Source organism: Kogia breviceps, chromosome 9, assembly GCF_026419965.1.
Source record: "Kogia breviceps isolate mKogBre1 chromosome 9, mKogBre1 haplotype 1, whole genome shotgun sequence".
NCBI classification, from domain to species: Eukaryota; Metazoa; Chordata; class Mammalia; order Artiodactyla; family Physeteridae; genus Kogia; species Kogia breviceps.
In genome coordinates, this window is record NC_081318.1 from 99,676,190 (window position 1) to 99,702,820 (window position 26,631).

At 39.5% G+C, this 26,631-nt stretch overlaps 1 protein-coding gene across 1 annotated transcript in view; it reads right to left on the bottom strand.

The window, feature by feature from the left end:
* The window catches only part of VPS41 (VPS41 subunit of HOPS complex), a 189,442-nt gene that overhangs the window by 138,237 nt on the left and 24,574 nt on the right, over positions 1-26,631 (bottom strand). Inside the window, exons 3-4 of the mRNA XM_059074312.2 lie at positions 11,549-11,656; positions 4,021-4,098 (exon numbers count right to left, since the gene is read on the bottom strand). Of these exons, the coding sequence (XP_058930295.1) occupies positions 4,021-4,098; positions 11,549-11,656 (186 nt within the window). The remainder of the gene's footprint in view (positions 1-4,020; positions 4,099-11,548; positions 11,657-26,631) is intronic.

Sequence of the window (26,631 nt, forward strand, 5' to 3'; positions counted from 1 at the left end):
TTAAGGAAAGTGGAGGCTATTAAAGAGAAAGTAACTACTATGATTAATGACATCATATGAGCATAGATGCCATGTGGGAATTTAAAAGGAATTTGAGATCCTCTAAGGATTTTGAAGTCATATGTTACATACTGTGTAAGCAATTGAGACACCCATTATTCAGGAGAATATGGCTTGATCTATATTCAAGAAGGCAATTTTCTTAGCAACTTGAGCCCCTTTACTTGAGAAGCTAGACCTATTTTTATTCTGTGATTTCAGTAAAATTGAACTTTATCAATTAAATCTGAATTAACATAAAGTTACACCTAGGGAAAAAATCTTTAAAAAACACACGTGTGGCTAAAGCATGTTAATTAACATATATTCTGAATATCCTTTCAGATGGACTGAAATCTGAATATCAACATGCAAAATAAATCATGACCCTAGTGGTTTTTGCTTTTGATCCACAAAAGAACAGTCATGGATGGTTGGGTAGCACAGAATCCTCTCTATCAAACTTTTTATGTAATTATAAAAGAATATACAGCTGTAAGAATAATCTTAGTGGCATGATTCATTTATATCAAGATCTCTGAACAAGATACCAACCTAGGAAATGTTCTGGGATTTAGAAGTAAGTAGAGTAAAGGGTTGCTTCAACAAAGGATAATTTGAACATTGCTCAAGGTCAAAGAGACATACACGTGTATAGGTATTTCTGTACATGCTTGTACACGTTATTGAGGTATAACTCGTATAGAATAACGTGCACAAATCTCAAATGTGCAGTTCAGTGATTTTTACATATGTGTATTCCCGGGAAACCACCAAGATAGGGACTATTATCAACACTTCAGAAGATTCTTCCTGTGCTTTCTCCCAGGTGAAATCATTATCTGACCTCTGTCATCATAGTATGATTTTGCCTTCTCTTAACCATCATATAAAAGGAATCATACAACATGTACATATTTGTGTCTGGCTTCTTTAGCTGAACATTAAGACAGTGAAATTCATCCATGTTTGTTGCATGTAGCAACAGTTTGTTCTTTCTAATTGCTAAGAACATACCATCATTTGCTTATACATTCTACTACTGATGGACATTTGGGTTGTTTCTCGTTTGGAGTTATTACAAATCAAGCTACTATTAACACTCTTCTACACATATATTTTTTGTGGACATATGCACTGTATTCTGTTTTCTTGACATATACTTTGAACTGCTGGGTCATTAGGAAAGCATATGCTTAGCTTTTTGTAGAGTGTGCTAAACAGTATTTCTCCTGAAATATTAATGGAAAAACAAATCACTTTCTTCAACATGCAGAATGATTTGTTTAGTTATTTCTTCTTTTGTATCATAAACATTTAAAGTGATACAGCCTTTAATGTAATGATTCCATTCCAGCACAAACAGCAGAATCATCTGGGAAACCTTTTTAAAATAAAGATTCCTCTATGCCTCCACCCTCTGCCAAACAAAACCTTATTGATAGGTTAGAATTTTGAACTACTGCTTCATGACTTTACTACTGCATTCAAAAACTATAAATGCAATGAATGGGTTGAGGAGACATTTTTCACCTAAAAGTAAAAACCAAAGTCAGAGTGGTTAATTCACTAGTTTTTTTTTAATACTTGTTTCACTCTTGCTGCATTCCTAATGAAGAAAACAGTTCTTGATTGAATATGGCAATCATTACATCCAAAGAAAATCTGCAAATTCAAGCCATAAGTGTTTTTAGAATTGAAAAAGTCCTTTTTTTAAGAGCACTGATATGGAGCCCCCAAAAGCAGCCACATCATCAGAAACAGGAAAATAAAAAAAAGGAAAAAACTCATCTGAGATGAGAAGCTGAAGATTAAGCCTCCTTTCAAAAGGTAATGACATTCTGAAATTTGTCACCTGAAAGTCATATACCTCATAAGGTAATTGTCAGGAAGACCCAAGGCCTCATGAAAAACTTCTCCACAGCAGACTATTAAATTCTTGTGTGAGGTAAACAAACAAACAGAGCACCAAACCATCTTCCTCTCCTGCCCAAGATAAGTGCAAAGCTATAAAGAACTTAATTTTCAAAGATGTCATAAAGGCAGGACTGAAAAGAAAGAACCAGGAATTACCTGGAAAAGGACACAGGATATACCTGACATAAAACTGACATCAGAGAAGATAAAGCTGAAGGCTTATACTGAATAGACACAAGGACCGAATGAATGAATGGGTAAAGAAAGACACGAATAAACTCCTACAGTATTTCTCCTGGTTTCTCTTTTGGCAGTGGAACCAGTGTTTGTCCTGTGAACCTCAGAAATCAAGTAATTTCTATACAATATTAAAAAGACTTACTGAGAAGCAGAGTTTAACAGAATCATTAAACTGGAGCCGTAAATTTAAGAGACCATCCAGGCAAGCTCTTTTTTCAAGGTGAGGAGATATGGGTGACACCATAAAAAAGAGCTCTGCCTAGCACCAGCTCACATTTTAATGCATGGCAATGGGAAGACCAAATGTTTATTAAATCATCAAAATGGGTGGCCAGTGTCCAGGAGGGAGAAGATAGAGGGTCAAAAGTATCCTCTTGTCTGAAAGGGATCCTGAAGCCAAACAAGAACCCACCATTTGCCTGATGGATCAGTGATTAGAGCACACAATTCCCTTCCAGAACTATTCCAAAGATTCCAAGGATACTGTCATCATCTGTGGTTCTGTTTCTTTTAAGCAAAACAAAGCAACCTGGTACCTTTAATATATGAATGTATCAGCTTTAGAAACTGTGGTGTCCTTTGTAAACTACACCAATACCTTATGATGGATCTTTCCACAAGTGCTGACGCTTTCTTCAAAAAAAGGAATATGTTCCCCAAAATGACCACCTTTTTTCATCCCAAAGGATCACATTCACACAACCACGGACACTTGATACTTTCTCGGCCCACCTTAAACAGCAAAATCAAGCTTCAGATTCAACACTTCCTTCATCCTTGGTGATTCCAAATCATAATTAAAGAAATAAAAAGCCTGGCTCTTCTCTTTTAGTCAATATAATCCCCTAAGAGTCCAACTCGCAGAACATTCACATAAAATATTAGCTTTATATATTTAGAAGAGATAAACTGAAACAGCAGGGTGATCAATCAATTTTCAATTACATTTGGCATCTGGAGAAGATTTTGGGGCATGTACTTACAGTCGACATTAGTCATCAAATGAGGGGGTTCACACTTTAAGGATTCCACAAACCCCCAGAGTATGTAAATTAGCACCATTAATCACCAATAAAAGCAATCTTTTTTCTTTGATTAACAATTCATCTAGACATTCTACACTGTTACAGTTTAAAACAAATACACATAGGAGTATTTTAAATGCTTCATTTAAAGCCAAATGGATGACTATAATTAACTAAAGAATGGCAATTAAACAGATTCATAAAAATAAATTTTTAAAAGGAGTTTATATAGCAGATACCTAGTGAAAATACATTATGTATAAATATAGACCTCTTTCTAAGTTCACCTTTAAAACTTTTTAGCACAGGTTACAAAGTTCAGAGTTGAACTCTTAGCACTCCGATTCATCCATAAAGATCCTTTCTTTGGGCTTCCCTGGTGGCGCAGTGGTTGAGAGTCCGCCTGCCTTTGCAGGGGATGCGGGTTCGAGCCCCGGTCCGGGAAGATCCCACATGCTGCAGAGCAACCGGGCCCGTGAGCCACAACTACTGAGTCTGCGCGTCTGGAGCCTGTGCTCCGCAACAAGAGAGGCCGCGACAGTGAGAGGCCCGCGCACCGCGATGAAGAGTGGCCCCAGCTCGCCGCAACTAGAGAAAGCCCTCGCCCAGAAAAGAAGACCCAGCACAGCCAAAAATAAATAAATAAATAAAATTGAAAAAAAAAAAAAAAAAAGCAAGTATAAATTAAAAAAAAAATCCTTTCTTTATGCTCTAAAAACAAATGGCTAAAACAAATACTTCAAAGCACAGATTTCAGCATGAAATTTAGCTTGCACATTATTTTATACTGGATACTTACTATATCAAACTTCTGAGTGATGTTCCCCTGGACATCCAGTAAATAAACCTTGCCATAATGTGTGCCCAGTGCCAAAAACTGTAAGAACAACAGAGGGGTACAGGGGTCAGTTTCTTAGTGGACCATTCATACACAATTAGTAATAAAACCATCTGCAAAGTCAAGACACTTAACGTGTAAGTGATCTGCGATGCCTCAGAAGACGCACATTCCTTTGAGAAGGCTTGTTTCCAGCCTGGAGGAGATCACAGAACAGGGCCTTCTTTCTTGGGATCATGCAAGCTAGCTGTCAGAATGACTCATGAGGACCCTCATCTACTGACAACAAATGGTGTGCATGCGGCCTGTACACAATGCCCTGATGGACTGAGGCAGCAAATTAAAATACAGCTATGAAAGTACAAGCAACCCACAGTTGAACTCTGCATCTGAAGGGAATGATTTATAAACTCCCCTTAATTTATGGCAACAGCGTAAATCTGTGCTATCATTTAAGTTCAACACACACATACACACACACAAACAACAAAGTAATCTTATTTAGGAAGGAAAATCCATGCCACACTGAGATGCAAAAACTCAGATATACTGTCGTCGTGAGAATGCCTCTCTAAAAGTAAACGTGTGATATTAAGTGTCAATGTTTATTTTTGAATGCAAAAAAGAAAAAAAATCCTTTTCCATCACAAAAATAACTGTTGAGCTTTGTATTCATTTTAGGACATAAAACTAGTTCATAACTCCCACTGTTTCTTTAATTCTTTGAACTAACCCTAAAGAAATGAGAAGAAACTTCAGGACTACCTGAAATAGGACATGAGATTTCTCTTCCCTTTTATTTCTCTAAGCAGTACTCAGAGTTCCAAATTCTCTGTATTTCATTGCATGTGAACATGCTTCATTGCAACCTAGAACGAAATGCTCAAATTTACAGGCACGACTAAGCTTTTCAGTCAAGCAGCACAATCTTGAAAAAATTAACCTTACAGAACGTCAAGATTTAAAAGGATTTCTCAGAATGGAATTGCTGAAAATGAAATTTCCGATCAGGCGCTTAAAATATAAAGCTACGTTAAAGAGGCGTCACAAAAAGGAAAAGAAGGGGGTTCATTAGAAATTCAGTCCCTGCAACGCCTTTCACTCCTGCAAGGTTGCCTTTTTTTCAGGAAGAAAAAAAAGTCTCCCGGGTAAAAAAAAAAAAATCAATACTGGTTAATAAAACATCAGGTGTGCAGACATAACTAGGTATGACGATTCCACTGCACAGGGCTGCCTGAACGCACAAGGTGCCAGGCCGATTACTCATCCAGGGCAGACAACAAGGCTGCTCAAAACAGGATGTCGGGGCCCTGGAAAGGGCAGGGGAAGAGGTAATTCTGGGGGGGAAATGAGTCTGAATATTTAAACCAAACAGGGCTGTTTCCTCCAAAGCAAAAGAACATTCTAATCAGAAATAGAGGACTCAGAGGGGTGTAATTTCTTCTCCATAGGGACACTCTGACAATATCTGAAAAGAAAAATACCACATAATACTAGCTACCAACAATACTCCATTCTGAGGCCACCTATGGTAAAAGAATGAATGGATTTTAAAAGCTCACTACACCCAAGTACTCGACAGTATTGACTCTCCTCATAAACACTGTATTTACTTTGTTAGATATCTAAGGGGGGGACTTTCCCGGCAGTCCAGTGGTTACAATGAAGGGGGCACAGGTTTGATCCCCGGTCGGGGAACTAAGATCCTACATGCTGTATGGCGTGGCCAAAAGTCAAAAAAAAAAAAAAAAAAAAAGAAAGAAAGAAAAGCGAAAGGGCCAATGCTTTAATACTGGGTCATTCTCTGATATCTCTGTGAAGGCCATTCTTGAACTTCCAATTATGTTTTATCAAAGTTTTAAAGGTTCTATACAGGGTACTTTACCCCAAATATTAATTCTTTCCTTTCAAAATTACTAGTTTAATTCATTTAATACTTAAGACAGAAAGGAAATGTAAAATAATTATTTTGATTGTATGATTTCAACCTAAAACTATATTTAGAACATCTTTAAAAAAAAACATGCAGTGGTTTTTATGACAAGCTACCTTTTGTTTAGGAAAACATTTCATCATTTGGATTAGATAAATTATTGTTGCTCCCTTTTAGAAATAACTTTATGTGCTCTTAAAACAATCAAGTTTGATAAGGCAATCGTATAGTTCTTAAAAATTTAACTACCAAAACTATTAATGAGTCATACTTTCATTTGCTAATGAAAGTTTTTAAGTTGTTTTCAACTACTTAAAATACAAGAAAAAAAATGCAGAATTAGCCACAAATCACAAACATAAATATAAATCCTTTAAATATGACCCTCCTTCCAGGCATGAAAAGCTTTGTGCTTTTGTTAACTACTGAATTTTTTTTCTTTTAACCTGAGAGCACTTAAAATCCAGCATGGACAAAGAATAAACATAATTTAATTAGTCCCTTTCCAGTTTAAATACAGAAACTTGACTCATTTTATAAACTATCATTGGGGCATTGAATCTCTCTGAACCATCCACTAGCATAACTGCTTTTCCTTTGAACAACTGGATTTTTTGTAAGCAAACAGGTAGAAGAAGCAATAAGCAGTCTTTTGGACACCACGAAAGAAACAAGAAGTAGCACATTTCAAATGTGTTCAGCTGTATAGTAATATCTATGTTTCACCTAGCACTTTACAGCATGCAAAGCATTAGAGCATGGACTGCCTTCAATTACACATAAGGAAATAAATTCTGGGAGTTGATGGTGATGTGACTTCCCCAGAGAGAGTCAATGAGTAGCAGAGCTAGGGCCAGAATTAAGAGCTAAAATACTCTCAACTGGATCAGAAACCTGGCAAATAGAAACATGAGCCTCAGATCAAGAGTGCATGTTCTCAAACTTAGTCTGACTACAGTTCCCACCGTCAGGCTCCTTGGTCAAGTTGGATTAAGTACGGTGTTAATAAAGTTTGACCTCTGGGGAGGCAAGCTTTGTTCTCCTTTTCATCAATTTGGTGGTTTATTCAACACACACACACGCACACACACACAAAAAGCACCTGTGATATGCTTAGACAATAAGCACGTATGACTTAAAAGGATGACGGTAGGGCTTCCCTGGTGGCGCAGTGGTTGAGAATCCGCCTGCCGATGCAGGAGACACGGGTTCGTGCCCTGGTCCGGGAAGATCCCACATGCCGCGGAGCAACTAAGCCCGTGAACCATGGCCGCTAGGCCTGCGTGTCCGGAGCCTGTGCTCCGCAACGGGAGAGGCCACAACAGTGAGAGGCCCGCATACCGGAAAAAAAAAAAAAAGGATGACGGTAAAATGATGGAGACAGAAATAAACTGATTAAGACTACATTTTTAGACTATGCTTTAAAAGGAAGTACAATTAACACACCATTGTAAAGCCATTATACTCCAATAAAGATGTTAAAAAAAAAAAAAAGTAAGTACAATTGACTCGTGAACAACACAGGTTTGAACTGGGAGGGTCCACTTAGACACAGATTTTTTTCAATAGTAGACAGCTGGCCTTTGAAAAATCTGGGGGGCGGTTAGGGGCACCCACCCTTCCTGCAGTTGCAAATGTGCATATAACTTATAGTTGGCCCTCTAGATCCACGGTCCCTCCACATCAGTGGTTCTACAGCCACAGAGTCAACCAACCAGGGACCATGTAGTATTTACTACTGAAAAAAATCCGTGTATACGTGGACCCTATGCAGTTCCTTGAACAATCTGTATTGTTCAAGGGTCAACTTTGAAGGACGAGTGCTAGACAGTAGACACTGAGGCAGATGGGGCAGGCTTGTGGTAAAGACCATTTTAGGCAGCATGGATACAACTTGCACAAAGGCATGTAGTCACATAGAAAGCAGGACAAAGGCAAAAAATTACAAGTAGTTTTATATGGTGGAAGCATCCAGGGCAGGAGACAGGCAATGAGATTGGCAAGGTTCGTTAACAGGAGACTTCTGAATTTTTTTTTTTTTAAACTTTTCAGACTTCATCTTGTGTGTAATGAGAGCCATATGAAGGGTTTTATTTATGTATTTATTTATTTTATTTTGGCTGCGTTGGGTCTTTGTTGCTGCACGCGGGCTTTCTCTAGTTGCGGTGAGCAGGGGCTACTGTTTCTTATGGTGCACAGGCTTCTCATCGTGGTGGCTTCTCTTGTTGTGGAGTATGGGCTCTAGGCACGTGGGCTTCCGTAGTTGTGGCTCGCGGGCTCTAGAGCTCAGGCTCAGTAGCTGTGGTGCATGGGCTTAGTTGCTCCGCAGCATGTGGGATCTTCCCGAACTAGGGCTCGAACCTGTGTCCCCTGCATTGGCAGGCTGATTCTTAACCACTGAGCCACCAGGGAATCCCCCGAGGTTTCTGAATATTTATGGAGAGATCAAAGGTAACGAAGTGGGTGTGTGTTTGGGGTGTGTGTGCAGGGAGTGTGTCCAAATCATGAAGACACCAGGAAGCCAATACAGAATTCTAGGAAGGGGGAGTACATGATCAGATCTGAATTGCTGGAAGATTATTTCAGTAGAAAGAAGTGTTATAAATGGACTAGGATGAAATCAAATCTGAAAGAAAATAGATTGGCTCACGGTGTGTTCATTAGTTCCAGGGAGAAATGATGAATGTCTGTACTAAAAGATCTTTGATTCAGGATGGGAGTCGACTCAAGCAGGTGACGTGGGGGTAGAGAATCCAGGCAGAAGAGATGTCGTGAGTAAGAAGAGTCAGGAGTTGCTGCCAGAGCATCACACTTGTGGCAGAAAGTGGTCAGATATGGGGCCAATCACACAAGGCAGCAAGATCTCAGAGGACCTTAAACACCACATGAAGGAGCTCAGACTTTTATTTAGCAGATGATGAAAATCAGATCTGGGTAGAAAAATGAGAGGCACACGAGTACAGCCAGGAGAAGATGAGGGCCTTGCCTAGGGCAGGGGTGGTGAGAGAGCCACCAGGACTTAGGGAATGACTAGGTGATGCCACGAAATGAGGCAGAGAACCCCCCAAGAAAAACAGAGGCAAGGGAAGGAAGGGAAAAGAAGATGAGCTTATTATGGACATGGTGAGTCTCAGGTATAAAGAGAACCAAAGGTAGAGCTGTGTAGGAGGCACCTGGATAAATAAGTATGCTATTCTTGGAAGGGTCGGGGGGAGGTGGCCACAGAAATCATGAAATTTAAATATCAAGAAGAGTACACATTTGGGCTTCCCTGGTGGCGCAGTGGTTAAGAATCCGCCTGGCAATGCAGGGGACACGAGTTCAAGCCCTGGTCCAGGAAGATCCCACATGCCGCGGAGCAACTAAGCCCATGTGTCACAACTACTGAGCCTGTGCTCTAGAGCCCACAAGCCACAACTACTGAAGCCCACGTGCCTAGAGCCCGTGCTCGGCAACAAGAGAAGCCACCGCAATGAGAAGCCCACGTACCACCACGAAGAGTAACCCCCCCTTGCCACAACTAGAGAAAGCCCACATGCAGCAACGAAGACCCAATGTGGCCAAAAAAATAAATTTATTTTTTTTAAAAAAAGAAAAGTACACATTTAGAAGACATGTGGCCAATGGACCAAATCTTGGAAAAATCAACACGTAAGGGAAAAGTAGAGGTGAAAGAAACTGAAAGAAAACCAGAAGGGAGTAACAGAAGTGATCAAGAAAGTAATAAGAAAATGGTGTCATGATAAGGAAGTTTTAAGAAAGGTGAGATCCACAGTGTCAAGAGCATCGAAATTTCCACAAATTGGTGAATGGACAAAGTGTGTTCTGTCCATACACTGGAATATTATCCAGCAATAAGGAGGAATGAAGTGTTGATACGTGCTCCGTCACAAGTGAACCTCAAAAACATGACAGTAAGTGTAAGAAGCCAGACACAAGAGACCAAAAACCAATGTAGGATTCCATGTATATGAAACATCCAAAATAGGCTCATTCATAGAATCAGAAAGTAGATCAGTAGTCACGTGGGGCTAGAGTTATGTCTGTTCCATGACATAGCCTGATCGCTAGGAGAGAAGGGAGGAAATGAGGGGAGGTGAAGTAAAGAAGTGGACAGAAAGGTCCTTGCGCAGGAGGAAGAACAGTTCCCGTGGGGAAGGATAGGCGTGGATTCAGATGAGCTGGGAAAGGGGTCAGGAATTGAGGCTGATCATGCTTGGTAGTTTCCATTTTCTTAATTAAATAGAAATGACATCATCCTCTGAGAGTGGCTGAAGAGGCGGATCGGGGACCCAAGGAGCTGATGAAGGACAAATAAATATCAACCCCTTCAGTGGCACGTGCACCTTGGCACACAACGTGTACCAGCACATGGCAGGCGGCTTTGGTCATCTGAGCACTGACTCCGGGCTGAGAGTGTAGCTGGGGGGCACATGAGGGTCAAGGCCATTAGAGAATTGAATCTGATGGTAAAGTTAACTTAGGATAGTTGACCACTTGACAGAAAGAAAGAGAAAGAATGGATTAGAGATCAGGGCTCCATAAAGTCACAGAACAGGGTTAGTGGGAAGATGAACACAATAGCTTCAAGGAAAAAAGGATAAGAGAGCGTTGCCCAAAAGATCCTCAAGTCCCAGGGACGGACACCCTCCAGAGTGTGGCCTTAAAGGTAGAGAAATGAAACAGGGCCGAAGGAGGGGGTTTCTGGAAAAACAAAACAGACAGCACGTATCCTACTGCCATGCTGAGCAAGTGCAGGAATCTGTTTACAATGGAATGAAATCGGTAGTAAAGGGGAACTGGGTGGAGGTAAGGAGGAGGAGACAATACTGCTGGTAACAAAGGGATAAAGCCAGGAGATGGATCAGAGCTGGGGGTGTGCCTTTTGTGGAGGTACCAAGGCTCACTCACAGGGCTGATAGGGAAGACAGAGCAATGGGTGAAACTCCCTGGCCTCTGATATTCCAATTATGACCCAGATTGTTTTGGTCTAAGAATGGGCTAAGGGTCCTGTATAGTACTTAGCCGGAATTCAGAAAGTTGGTGGGGGGGGCTTTGTTATAGCGAAGACCAGATGTGGAATCTATTCATTCATTCATATAATAGATAGGTAATCATCTGGGGCCTTGCTGCTGATTCCTAAGGCCTCCAATGGAATGTCTTCTACTTTCACGAAAGCAATGAGCTCCACAATGCTTCTCATCTTAACACTTTCCTACTCTACTATTTAAAAGCTGAGGAATTAAGCGCTAGGGTTTCTGAGAACCACTTGCTACAAACCTTTCACATCCATCATCATCTGAATCCTACTTGATATACCCTTGCAGTGGGTGGTGTGTGTGTGTGTACAAATACATTTATATAATACCTCTGGTTGTTGTTTTTTTTGTTGGGGAGAAAGGAGAGAGGAAGAATGCAAAGGAGACATGATTACTGTAATTTAAAAAAAAACAAAAAAAACAAAAAACCACCATGCAAAGCACCCAGACTCCAAAGTATCAACAAACCTACCACAGAAACAACTCACAGCAGAATCCTCTACATGGGCCACCTTACCTTGTCGTGGACTGTCATGCAGCTAGCAGCATCCTTCTGAAGGATTTCAGTTACTCCATTGGAGAGCCTTTCATACTTCAGTTTGGGCTCCTCTTCACTCTCTTCTTCCTGCACAGAGAGCAGAGAAAATGACAGCCCTCAAGGACTTATTTGAAATCAAAGACTCAAAACACACATTGTAAGGGGGAACCAGAGATGGTTCCCTCAATGACTGTCAGCAACCCAACTACAGCTAAAGGTTAAGATCCTCATGTCTCATTTTTCCAACTGGTCGATCAACTGCTACAACTTCAATGGCAGAATAAATTCAAAAGCTGGAAAGAGGACTACATATACTCACTGTTGACAATAGTCAACTTTGGCATATTAAATACAATACTGTCTGTCCGACTAGGCAGACAAAAGTCAATAAATAGCATATGGGCAAAATACTTGTCAGTGTGCCCTCATGGACATAACACACATCAGTGAGACACGAATATAATAAACCTCTAAAAGACATGAATTTTGCATTTCAAGATTACAGATTTGAGAATATCTCATGTTAATTAGAAAAACACAGTTATAAAAATTAAATCAAAGTGAAAGAAAATTAGAAATTTTATATAAAACAAAGTATATATTACTCTTCAGAAAAAATATTTTAATATGTATTTTAAATAACTGGTAAACCATGAACAGTCATTATTTATTTAGTTTATGTTAGAATATTCACTGTTGACTCTTAATCATTTTATATGTATTCAATATTATCACTAACTTTATATGTTCAATTTCACTGTTGATACAGCATCATAAGACATCCTTAATCCTCAGAGTTATAAAATAAAGTTAGGAATCTATGTTGACTATAATGGCCATGAATTAATAAATCAAGGATAGTTACAAAAATTATTACAATGATTCAGAAAAATATTCCATTTTACTTCATCAGTATGTAATGAGAAATAAGAACATATGCATATACCAACACCTATGATTGGATAAAGCTGGCCAAAAGAGAAGTACACAAAAATAATCTAATCATTGACATTTCCTTCAAAAATAATTGTGTAGTCCTCACCTTCCAGCTAACATTTGGGTAGTTTGAGGCACATCAATGTTCTCACCCAGAATAACTAGGAAGGCTTAATGAACTAGAGAGAAAGATCACTCTAAGGCATCAATTAAAGGGCTGCTGAGGCAACCTGAACTAGAAGAGTCAGGATTCCAAGATGGTGGACAAACCATGGAGAGGTGAGCTGGCATTCTACAGCCATTCTTCATAGAGGCACTTATCAACAAGAGGCTGAGAATCTCTGCCTGGAAAGATGGCAACTCCTGGGAGGATGGAAAACAGCAAGCCTTCTGGTACCTGTGGGGACTGGAGACCTGATGGGCTAAGACCCCAGTGGAAGACAGAGGCAAAGAAGTGAGTTTGTTACACAGCCACTTTTCCCCAAAGGACAACTGCGAATTTCCAAAGCTACATAAGGTATGAGACAAAAAAGCTAAACAGAGAGCCTCAAAAATGCAAACTCACTGCCTTGATGTGCTGGGAAGAGAAGAATTAAGAGTTCAGGAGCCATCGGGAAATGAGATCCTGGTGAACACCACAGGCTCTCATTTGGGACTACTGGTCCCCAGGGGATAAGCACCATAGCTTCCCCAAATTTCTGTCTAGCTTCGACTCAGTTCAATCCCTGACTGGAGTAAGGTACATAACCCTCAACCCCTCTGTCCAGTGAAGGAAAGGTTGACTCCTTGGAAAAAGAATACTGTGAGGACTTCTACAATTCTTCACTTACAATACTGAGAATTCAATAAAAAATTACCAGGTGGGGCTTCCCTGGTGGCGCAGTGGTTGAGAATCCGCCTGCCGATGCAGGAGACACGGGTTCGTGCCCTGGTCCGGGAAGATCCCACATGCCGCGGAGCAACTAAGCCCGTGAGCCATGGCCGCTGAGCCTGTGCGTCCGGAGCCTGTACTCCACAACGGGAGAGGCCACAACAGTGAGAGGCCCGCATACCGCAAAAAAAAAAAAAAAAAAAAAAAAAAAAAAAAAAATTACCAGGTGCACCACAGACTGGACCAAATGACTGAAAATCAAGGAGAAAAAAAATATTGTAAAAACAGACCCATGGGTGATCTACTAACTGGAGTTAGCAGAAAAGGACTTTACTATAACTAGTATGTTCCAGAAGGAGGGAAGGAAGCAAGGGAGGAAAAGATGAATAAGACAGATGCAAAGGGAGATTTTCAACAGAGAACTGTAATCTGTAAACAAGAATCAAATGAAAATTTTAGAACTGAAAAATGTAACTGAAATTAAGAACGCAATAGATGGCTCAACAGAAGATTAGCAAAGCAGAAGACAGGATTAGTGAGATGGAAAACAGGTCAAAAGATAGCCAAAGGGAGGACTTCCCTGGTGGTCCAGTGGGCAAGACTCTGTGCTCCCAATGCAGGGGGCCTAGGTTCGATCCCTGGTCAGGGAACTAGATCCCACACACATGCCACAACTAAGAAGTCCACATGCCACAACTATGAGCCCACATGCCGCAACTAAGACCTGGCACAGACAAAATAAATAAATAGATAAATAAATTTTTTAAAAAGATATCCAAAGGGAAGGCCAGAGAAGGAAAATGGATGGAAAACACAGAAAAATTATATGTGATATGTGGAACACAGTGAAAAGGGCTAACATACTTTTCAACACAATCCCACAAGTATAAAGAAAATGGGAAAATGGGAGGGAGGAAAGACAGGAAGAACATTTACAGAGGGAACAACTGAGAAGTTTCAAAACTGATAAGACATCAACCCACAAGTTCAAGAAGCTCTGCAAACCCAAGCAAGAAATATGAAGAAAATCACACCTAGGCTCATCACAGTAAAAAGAAAATTATGTAAAAGAAAAATGACTTGCAGAGTAGTAAGTACTAGGCCTCTTAAACATTATAATACTAAAAAACAGTCACACAGAGACCACAAACTCAGATGCTTACAGAAGTCTTTACCCCTGGGGCAAAGACCTGCAGCTTCACATGGAAAAAGGCTAATTTCTGGTTAAATAGAAAGGATGAGATATATCAAACATCATGCTACAGACTTAATAGGTATCTTATTTCATCCTGACAAAAAAATTACAGAGAGTTGAATATCATTATCCCATTTTACAGATTTTCAGTAAAAACTGATGATCAGAAATTTTAGGTAATTTCCTTAAGATACACAGTGGGTAGAAAGTGAAGCCAAAATTCAAATTCAGTTATGAATGCTCTAATGTCAATGTCTTGTATAAAAACTCCTATAAAAATTATACTACAAATCACAACAGAAGCCTCCACAATTTTCATGCCTACAACTATAAACTAACTATGTGATCAATAGGAAATGCTTAAAAATGTGTTTCTTTAGCAGGTGCATTAGTTATCTATAGATGCATACATATTATTCCAACATTTACCGACTTAAAACAACAATAAATATGTATTATTTAACCGAGATTCTGTGGGTAAACAATACAGAAGTGGCTTCAGCTGGGTGGTTCAGATTCAAGATCTTTTATGGGGTTGCAGGGAAGGTGTGAGCTGGGCATCTGAAGATTTGACTGGGGTTAGAGTACTGGCTTCCCAGATGGCTCACTCAAATGGGTGGCAAGTTGGGGCTGGCTGTTGGCAGGAGGATTCAGTTGCTGGCTTCCAAAGGGCTGCTTGAGTGTCCTTAGGACATGGCAGAGGTGGCTTCCCTAGAGTGATATGCATGGTGGAAACCCTAATGTTACATATGACATAGCTTCAGAGGTCACACACTGATGCTTCTGCAATATTCCGTTGATCATGCAGGCCAACCGGGATTCAGTGTGGGAAGGGAGGACACAAGGTCAGGAATAATAGGAGGTGAGGATCACCAGGGGCCATCATGCAGACTAGCTACAAGAGGAGTAGTAAAATTTTAAGAGCAATAAACCTGGTTTAATTTAAAAAATCAATATTTCATGTCTACTGATGAGCTGTCTTAAATTTTCTTCTCCAAGTATACACAAGCTATTAGTTGGTTATTTAGTAAAAGGGTGTTAAAATCAAAGATGGTCTACCTACTATTAACTTTCCATGAAGAACTCTAAGAACTAACAGCCACAAAAGGAAGTGTCATGTGCATGGTTCTTTAAAAGACCTACCCTTCTTTAAAAAGGTACCTGCGATAATCACCCCAGCCCAAGGAAATGATGCATGTCCAAAAGTGACCTGTTGTTAAAATAAAATATCAAATAGCTAATTAACCAAGTCTTTAAAAAGCTAGAAAAGAGAAAATTAGAAAAAGCAACAAATAAATACTTCTACTTATGTATGTACAAGCAAGAAACAGAAATCATTTCAAAGCTAACACTAAATGTAGCAAAGGCAGGATGTGTGTGCATTCTGAAGCAAATGTGTTAAATACAAACCGAATCCTGAATGTTAGTCTTTATAATAAGATGCCACATGTTGTTCAGGTCTAGACATCAAATGTGCATCCAATGTGAAAAGTTAATTCTAGCCTCTTGACTATTTTGCATAAAAGCACTCATCCACGGACCATTAAGTTACAGTAAATAAGGTTTGCCTGTCTTATTTATAAGTGAAAACTAAATAATTTCTCTCACATAAATATACAAAAATAAATACTTTCACAGCACAGTTCACTGAAACATTTGTGCTAGGCTTCGAAAATCATAAATAAAATGAAAACTCCAATATTAGGCACTTGACGTAGCATTTCACGCTTTTCTGACAGGTATCTTTTATGTTAAGTTAAAAGCAGGGTAAAGGTGAATTTTTAAAGCTGTTTTCTGCTTGCTGTAAACAAAGAAAATGGGAAGTGATTCAAAAATACAATTCACGGAGGTTATTCCAATGCTGCAGACTATATATCACATTTTAAATTAAAAAAAATTTTTTTAACAGGTAGATTTCATAGAGTTTCACTGTAAAAATAAACAGGAAAAAAAAGACTTCCATGCAATTTGAACTTCCATGGAAAACAACCCAGTGTTAATAAAAAGCAAATCAATAATTTTTGTTAAATTTTAATAATCTTGCAAGCCTACAAATAAAACCATCAACAGTCTGAGTTGAGATGACAGTTAACTGCGTTTCTATGACAACCTAGAGGAATAGTACAAGTCCTGACTTGCAGCTAAGCGAAGATATGAACAGAGTGACATTTACCCATACACAAAAAATCTGCAGCTTTCCTTTAAAAAGAATCAATTCCTCAACTAACATGGATTTTCACTAAGTGTACAGCACTTTTAATTAAAGACAGGTCCTTTAGATCATCCTATAGGACTCTAAAACACTATCTGAAAATAAATTTCTTATCACGGTCATTTTTTACTGAGTTTTGAACTTACAAGCGAAAAAATTGCTTTGGGGGACAACAGACTAAGGCAATTAAAGATTTCTGCCTCAAAAACTATTTAGTAATTTGTTACTAACACCACAGGGTACATTTACATAGAGGAGGTCCCACCACCTAACTTAGACTTATGTAACCAAGGAGAATATTGTACTTTTCACCTGATAATTTACATTTTGTGTACAAGAAAAAATAGTTTGGTGTTTATAACCAATTTTTCATACTGTTTTAACTCTGTCCACATCTTTCACACATCAGTACATTTTATGTACCACTGTGACAGTTCAAATGAAGACCTGAATTTTATTTTATTTTTTTAAAGTGTGTCATATGAATTCAGGGGGTTCACAGAAAGATCATTACATTTTCTACTGTTCTTATTAATATAGAACTTAAAATGTTAATTCTGGATATCAGTTCTTTGTTAAAATACAGTTTTGTCTTGTTTGGGTTTTTTTCACAAAACAAAATGATACTAGGTATACTGAAGGAGTGAGCTGAGATATTTACAAAGTCCAAGTTAAGTCAGTGGAGAATATCACCAGTGGAGCACTCCTCGACAATTCACAATCTCACTCTATGGAGATGCCTTTCGTCACATCCAGCCTCACCTATGAGAAAGACCTCAGTTGAACCTCTAGGAGTTTTAATAAGATGAATGGATTACTTGATCTCATCATCAACTACATCTGACCAGGGGCAAATCCTTTTAATAAATATCCAATGTTTTAAAGCTAGATACAATAGGGAACACTAACATCCTCAAAAACAAAACAAAACAAAACAAAATTCTCATTGTCTAAAAAAAAAAACCAAAAAACAAAAACACAGTCTGAACTTCCACAGGAAAAAACCAAGTCTTAATAAAAAGCAAATCAATAATCAGCCATCGGTCTGAAAGTATAAAGGTTTTCTTCCTCTAGAACATTGTCTCTAGAATTCTAGTTACTTTAATAAGAATTGAAATACTCAAAATTGGTAATCACCCTTATAAGCTTAAAGTATTTTTAAAAAGCTATCAAAACCTAGTGTCAGACATTTGAACTTTAGAAAATTTGTATTTGAAACCATTTTCTCTCTTAACAAATAATTCACTTCATAAGAAGCCCCATGGTATATTAAAATATTTCTTTTTGATCACTATTAGAGGAGATAGAGAAGAAAAAAATAAAACACAGTAGGTGCCTGATACAAATAAGAATTTTTTGAAGCATAATTGAAATGACACTGTAAGTCAATCAAAACACACAATTTAAGTCTCAAAAACATAACTAACAAATTTTTAAGGAATAGAACTATTCACTACAACAGTAACTGCATCAACTTCACTATCAACAAAGGTAATATAAATAGTCAAGAACTATTTATTATTGTGCATATGCATTTATTTGAAACTGTAATGTTACCAGTAAATGTACAAGGGCAATAAAGGACATCTCCACCTATGTCATATCAGTCTGGAGCTTTTCCAGAAACAGTAGAAGAGGCTCATGATGAGAAAAGCTGTACAAAAAAGATGAACTGTAAGATTCAAAATTCATCAAGAAATTAGGACCTTTTTATTAACTTTGTATTTGCCCCCTCCTCAAATGACTGTCACCTCCTTAAAAGGGCAAGTGCCACTATTGACAGTTATAGGTGACAGTTCTATTACAAAAGGATGATTTTACTTACACAAAAAGATGAGTATCTGGTAGGAAAGATGGCTTCATATAGCCTTCTAAGATGTCAAAACCTATCAGGACAACTACATAAACAAGCCAAGAGAGTAACTTCTGGTTTCCATTAATAACACAAGGTATTACAGCTGCCTCAATGACCAAACTTTTTAAGAAAGTGACACGGAGATAATGGAATTCATCTACAATAAAACAACTGTGGTCAAAGCTCCCAGGATGCCTTTCCATCAGACTGGTGACAGACAAGCAATTACATTCTTATATGAATGCAAATAACGTTGTTAAATTTTTGACTTTCAAGCAATACTGCTATTATTGAAAACACATACTAATCGAAAACAAGTAGCTGAAATTAGGAGCTGATAAATGTAATCTAGATGACATGGGTCTAACTGTTTCATATAGACAGAAAATTCCGACGAGTCTACTCATATGCATGTATTATTTTTTAAAGCTTAAAATGCATATGGTTAAATAAGTGGTTCTCAACTGGAGGTAATTTTGCCCACCCCCCAAGTCATTTACTTGGCAATGTCTGGGGACATTTTTGTTGTCACAACTGAATTGGGGGAGAAGATGCTACTGGTATCTAGTGGGGTAGAGGCCAGGGATGGTGGTAAATATCCTACAGTGGACAGGACAATCTCACAGAACAAAAGATTATCTGGTCCAAAATGCCAATAGTGCCAAGGTCAAGAAACCCTGGGTTAAATAAATTTCACAAGATTAAATATGATACAGACCCTAAAATCTGTTTTCAAAGACGATTTAATAATGAAAGGAAAGGTTCTCAAAACGTCTTATTAGGTGAACAAGTAGGTCATAAAAACCTGCTTTGCATGATCCAAGTGTTATTGAAGAAATTCATATGCACATGTGGGGGGAAAATGAGAAGAATAAACACCAAAATATCAATAGCAACCTCCCTAAGCTTCTGTTTCTTCATCTGTAGAAGGAGAGTGATAACAGGACTCCCATCACAGGGTTGCTGTAACCATTACAGAAGATGGCAAATAAAAATCATTACTGGGAGCTACTGCCAATATTTTCTAAACTTGCTAAAATCAATATGCATTATATTTATTATAGAATTATTATTTTATATATTTTTAAAACCACTGTTCAACATCCTCTTCAAAACTTTGTATCTACTGAACTACGATTCTTCTCTCTTAAAGCTGCTCTCCCTTCCTGTTTAACACTTTGACTAGAAAAGTGAGAAAAAGTTGAGCCTCTAATAATTGAAGAGCTCTACTTAAGATTCACAAGATACGCAGTCTTCATAAACCCTGATCTCTCCTTTGCTCTGTAGTATCAGAATTTCATGTTCAATTCGAGGAGGAGAAAAATAAGGTGAAGATTTCCATGCCCTAAGCCACATACCATAAACAGCATCATCTCCCATCATTTATTTTATATTGGGAAAGTGCTAAGAATATAGGGAAGGGGGAAAAACGAGAAAAGCAAATAAGCTTTTCATTTCCTTCCAGCCATATGGAACAACCTGACCAATCTTCAAGATATGCCATTCAGGTGGACAATTTCCGCCACTAAAGCCAACAAAACCCTCTTTTCCTTTCTTTCCAATATCCCTTGGTGATCACAAGATCCTCAGAAGCAGGGTTTATGCCTTTTCACTGTTCTGAACTTCACCTAACAAAACTGTGGGTACCTAATAAAGACCAGTGAAAACACAAGTACGTCGTTAACGGCAGACCGAGTTTAGTAAGAAGCTTTTCTGAGACATTCTCATTTAGATTTCCACACAGGAAAATCCAAATCGTAGAATAGCAGCCAAAAGGAACCCCAGAGATCAACTAAATCATCTGTTATTTTACAGACATGGGGAGGGGAGGGCATAGGGAGGTGGAGATACCAAACAAAGGCAAAGAGCAGCAAACAGTAATAGTAGCAATAGAGGTCCCGCAAACTCAATGTTCATGACAAATTTACATTTATTTTTAATTTCTATGTTTATCGTTATATTAAAAAGAAAAGTGCCACAGTTCTTGTGAGTATTTTGTTTGTGATGAGAGTAAATACCTCTTGAGCATCTTTCAACTGCTCATTCCCTATTCCAGGCGCAAAGAAGCACCTGGCTAGCTAGTCCCACCAAAGCCTCTGACAGCTTCTCAATAATTTCCATGAAGAAACAGATACAGACAAAACCCCCGCATAGCGATAAACGTTAAGATAAACCATTACCAAAGTCAAGGAGAAACTGATACGTATGTTGAACATGAACTCATGACACATCTTGATTTGGTTAATGAAAAAGTAACCCACCTGAACAAAAATGTAGAAACATGCGTTTGGCTCTCCCACCAACGCTCCATGCCCATGACTCAGAGCCTGCCCCACTCGACAGAGTGGACAGCCACCCCACCCATTAGGGACTGTTTTTCTCCAGAAGGAGGTGACTATCTACAGCTTCTGCCCACTGTTTCTCTACAGTTTCAACCTTAGCCGCCATCTGCCTACATCGCCCTCCTATGGGCAGAGACTAGAAGTCCCTAACACCTGGGTAGCGCATTACTGATAGGCTGGGAGTTCCAGCTATAAGCACTGCAGAACCGAGAAAACACTGGCATAAGGAAGGTGGGTATTGCAGGGAACCAGAGAACACTAATAAAGGTAAAAGAAACAATGCATTAATAAACCAGAATATGGAATAATTAATAAGTCCAAGGGTTAGCACTTTTTAAAGACAAACAGAATAAGAGAACCAGCATACACACTGACAGAATAAAAATCATCAAAGTAGTACCTATCTCTTGCAGAAAGGTACCTAGCCTAGACTGTTTTAGCAGCAAGTTCTATTAAAAACCCTCATAGAGGGGCTTCCCTGGTGGCGCAGTGGTTGAGAGTCCGCCTGCCAATGCAGGGGACGCGGGTTCGTGCCCCGGTCCGGGAGGATCCCACGTGCCGCGGAGCGGCTGGGCCCGTGAGCCGTGGCCGCTGAGCCTGCGCGTCCGGAGCCTGTGCTCCGCAATGGGAGAGGCCACAACAGTGAGAGGCCCGTGTACTGCCAAAAAAAAAAAAAAAAAAACCCTCATAGAAAATTCCTAAGTTATTTAAACTATCCCATGACAGTGAAACAAACACTTCCTAACTCATTTTGAAAAGGTAGCATAACTGTAATAAAACTCCCAAAGAATACATCAAAGAAAAAAAAAGAAAAAAAAAAGAGTTCAGTTATGTGATACAAGAATGTAAGTTTAAAAATTCAAAATAGAATATCATAAAGTAAACTCTGCATGTATTAATAAAAAGCTTGGTGATCAAATCGATCAAATATTGCAGAACTGCAAACACTGGCTATTAAGAAATCTGATTTCATCATTTGATAGGGCAAAGTAAAAGCCCCACTGGCCCACACTGACAGATACAGAAACAGCATTTATAAAATTAAACACTCATTTCTGATTTCAAAAAAAAACTTTCAGTAAATAGAGATCTAATATCACTTTATTTTTCAAAACTGATTTAGAAATTTTAGCCAAGGTGAAAGACAAGAAGATGAAAAACAATAAATGTAGCACTGTTGGTATGGTAGTTGAAGACGTAGGGAAAAAACAAAACACAGTTTATAATGATGAACTTTGTGTCAACTTGACTGGGCCATGGAGTGCCCAAATGTTCAGCAAATCATTATCCTGGGTGTTTCTGTGACGTGCTTTGGGAGGGGAATAACATCTAAATTGGTAGACTGAGGAAAGCAGATTGCCTTCCCCCATGTCGGTGGGCCTCGCCAAATCAGTTGAAGGCCTAAATATACCCTCCCGCTGAGTGAAAGAGTTCTTCCTGCCTAACTGTCTTGCAAGTGGGTGACTTCTTTTCTGTCTTAGGATTTGAACTGAAACATCAGCTCCTTCTGGGTCTCCAGCTTGCCAACTCACCCTAAAGGTCTTGGGACTTGCCAGCTCCATGATCACATGAGCCAGTACCTTAAAATAAACCTTTCTCTCTCTTCTAGATCATACCGGATCTCTCTCAGATCCTCTCTCTAATCTCTTCCTCTCTTCCCCCATGCCCCCTCCCTCTCTCTCAGCTCCTGTAGGTCCTAAACAGAGCTCATTGGTTCCATTTCTCTACCGAACCCTGACTAATACACAGCTCTTGCCAAGCCAGAGAGAGCTGGCCTGGGCTACTGGCCCGCTTCCCCCAAATCAACCCTGAAAATTGTATAAAAATGATAGGAAGGAGGGATTCCAGAATATCCCTGAGTGAGAAACCATGGAAGCAAGTGAAATCATCTAGAAGGGGGAGCTGTTTAGACCTGATGCTTACCTCTCCCCCACAATGCCTAACTTAGAGGCTTTGCTGCTCCATTCACTACAGAAATCAGCAGGAAGAGCCGAGCCCTTGCAGGGGTGAGGACTGACCTGCATTCACTCCTGTCTTCTAGCCTTCGCCACCAAGTGGAGATTACTTCCTCCCAGGGCTGCTTCCCTGTAGATTTATCTGAAGGGCACTTTACAAAGGCTCAGAAGACTCTCAGAAACTCCCACACTACAACATAGTTTCCGAGGACATATCCAAATAGAAAGCAAAAATCTAGGAGATGCTGTAAGAGATATGAGAAATAAGAATGATCAAAAAATCTTGGTAAAGGGCTTCCCTGGTGGCGCAGTGGTTAAGAATCCGCCTGCCAATGCAGGGGACACGGGTTCGATCCCTGGTCCGGGAAGATCCCACATGTCGCGGAGCAACTAAGCCCGTGCACCACAACTACTGAGCCCGCGTGCCATGACTACTGAAGCCCGCGCGCCTAGAGCCTGTGCTCTGCAACAAGAGAAGCCACTGCAATGAGAAGCCTGTGCACTGCAACGAAGAGTAGCCCCCGCTTGCCGCAACTAGAGAAAGCCCGTGCGCAGCAACGAAGACCCAACGCAGCCAAAAAAGTAAAATAAATTTTTTTTAATTAAAAAGAAATCTTGGTAAAATTCACTAATGTCATTTGTTAACAAAGGACAGGGGAAGAAAGGAGAGAAAGTTATTCAAAAACCTACTGGAATTCAAAATCAAGTGGGCAGTCACAAAATAAGCTAAAATAAAGTTTTCTTATGCCAGTTCTACCATATACAGTCCCCATACACTGGACAAGTTACTTAAAACCTCAGTTACCTCATCTTTTGTGAAAGGAGGATGATAATATGTATCTTATAGGATTGTTGTGAGAATTAAATGTAATAAATGTATGTAAAGCACGAAGCACAGCATCAGCTAAGTATCCAGTGAATGTCAATTACTAAAAATATTACCATTATTTGTATTACAGCCCCCATGTTTAAACGGTATAATTCGTATCCTCCCTTTGGAGTTTATTTCCAGACATAAAATTGAGCAAACATAATTATTTCTAATCTAATTCCCTCTTTGTTTTATACTACTTACAAAAAATGAAGATATATTACTTTTGAGTTCATCACATCATTTCAAAAATGTTTTCAAACATATCTAAATGTGAATCTTGTTATTAAGAAAGTTAAAGGAAATGCTACAGTCCCGTTCTTTTTAAGCCAATAGTCTCTCCTGGACGCTTGACCACAAGTAGCCCATCACAGGCCAACTATCTCAAAAATGCCCAACCACTGATGGAAATGATGAAAACAGACTAAAATCTTAAGCTTTACCGGAGGTTTCCCCACTCCCATCTCTTTGATACTATTTTGAGAGATTTATTTAATCCACTGGGGTATTTGGAGAAGAGAGTCATATTCTAAAGTCAAGAATTATGATTACACGAATGCTTGTGAATCACTATATTTAAAAATGGTGGGATTTCCCTTGTGGTGCAGTGGTTAAGAATCCGCCTGCCAAACCAGGGGACAAAGGTTCGATCCCTGGTCCGGGAAGATCCCACATGCTGCGAAGCAACTAAGCCCGTGAGCCACAGCTACTGAAGCCCGCATGCCTAGAGCCGTGCTCTGCAACAAGAGAACCCTCCACAATGAGAAGCCTGTGCACTGCAATGAAGAGAATCTCCCCGCTTGCCGCAACTAGAGAAAGCCTGTGCTCAGCAACAAAGAACCAACGCAGACAAAAAAAAAAAAAAAAAAAAAAGGTTGTACTCAAACTGAAATAGCTCATGGATGAAAAGAAATCTATTTGTTATTTAGATTTGTTACAGCATTTTTGGAGTCTGCAGAGAAAAAACTGCCTTAAAACCTTGACAGGGTAGTATCGGGCCATAACTGTTAAGTAGAATTACCATTTAAACAACATTCTTGAGCAATTATCAGAAAAGCACACATAAGTTTTTATAAATATAGCTCCCAGTATTAGCAATTTCGTTACAACTATTTTCTGTATGTTCTCCTTTGCTGGATGTATTTTACTCCTAAAACCCTAAGAAAAAAGACTAATGAAAAGTGCTAAGGGACCAAGATTATACAATCACATTATTTACTGTATTCGTTTGCTATCACTGCTGTAACAAATCACCATAAACTCACTGGCTTGAAACAACACAAATTTGCTATTTTACAATCCAATGCAGATCTCACTGGGCTAATATCAAGATGGTAGCAAGCTGCCTTCTTCTGGAGACCCTAGGGGAGAATCTGGTTCCTTGTCCTTTCCAGCTTCTAGAGGCCACGTGTATTCCCTGGCTGTGGGTCCCCTCCTCCCTCCACCACCTACAAAGCCAGCAAGAGCAGGTCGAGTCCTTTCTCACATCACATTACTCTGACCTTCTCAACCTCCGCCTTCCACCTGTAAAGGCTACACTGTGACTTGTGACTACACTGGTCCCACCCGGATAATCCAAGATAACCTCCCTATCTTAAAGTCAGCTGATTAGCAACCTTAATTCCATCTGCAACCTTAATTTCCTTTTCCATGTCACACAACATATTCACAGCTTCCAGGGATCAGGATGACGACATCCATAGGGGACCATTATTCTACCTATCTGCCTATTATTGAGAATAATATATCAATCAGAGAGGACAAAAATGATGGTGAGCTATGGAGCTGGATTCCCCAGGATGAACCCCAAACTAAAAGAGTTCTCATTGCTTGCCCCTAAATTAAATAATGATCCTTTTGAGGACACAGAGTGGGATAAAACTGTTCTCAGCTCGAGTCAGGAGGCCAGGGGTGGTCACTGGTGCATGTTTTTGACAAAGGGACCTCTCAAAGGTCCCTCTGTTTCACCGTCTTCAAAATAAACATACAATGCCAGCTTCCTGTAATTGCTGTGAAGAGGAATTCATTTGTTCACTCACAAGTAGCTCTGCTAGTGAGAACCTGGTGACAGGGTCCCTGACTTCTTGAAAGTACCTGGCATAGAACTGGACAAAAATAACAAAACAGCAGTAGCAGCAGCATGCTCACTGAATACGTTTTAATGACAAAGTGCTAAATAACTATCATCGCCTTTAACAGTCACTAAATAACTGCGTCCCTTATGAGCATTCTAGACGTCAACATCTTGTAATACACAGTACAAGAATTTCTGCAAGCATCTGAGACATTTTGCCAACGCAATCTCCCCGGAGCCCATTCCAGTCAGGTCCCACCACCAACTCCACCACTATGAGCCACCATGACTGCTCTTGTAAAGGGGCTCACCAATGGCCTCATTACAGATCCAAGGGTGAAGCCCTAGACCTCATCTTATTCCTCCTCCCAGCAGTATTTGGTATAACTGACCACGCTCTTCCTCCTGAGATGTATTCCTCCCTTGGCCTCTGGGTCACTGCTTTCTAGTGGTTCTCTCCCTACTTCACTGGTTACTCCTTCTCACTCCCCTTTGAAGATTTCTCTTCATCTACCAGACCTCTAAATCGTTGGAGCATGCCTTGGTCCAGACATCAGGCTTCTTATGTATCTGTCCTCACGCCCTAAATGATCTCATCCAGTTTCATGGCTTTAAACACCATCCAAATGCTGATTCACAAATTCTTATCTTCAGTCCAGACCTGCACTGGTCTTTTTTATCCAACTACCGACTTGACATTTCCACTTGCATGGCTGATTGACATCTCCAACTTAAGATATCCCAAATGGAA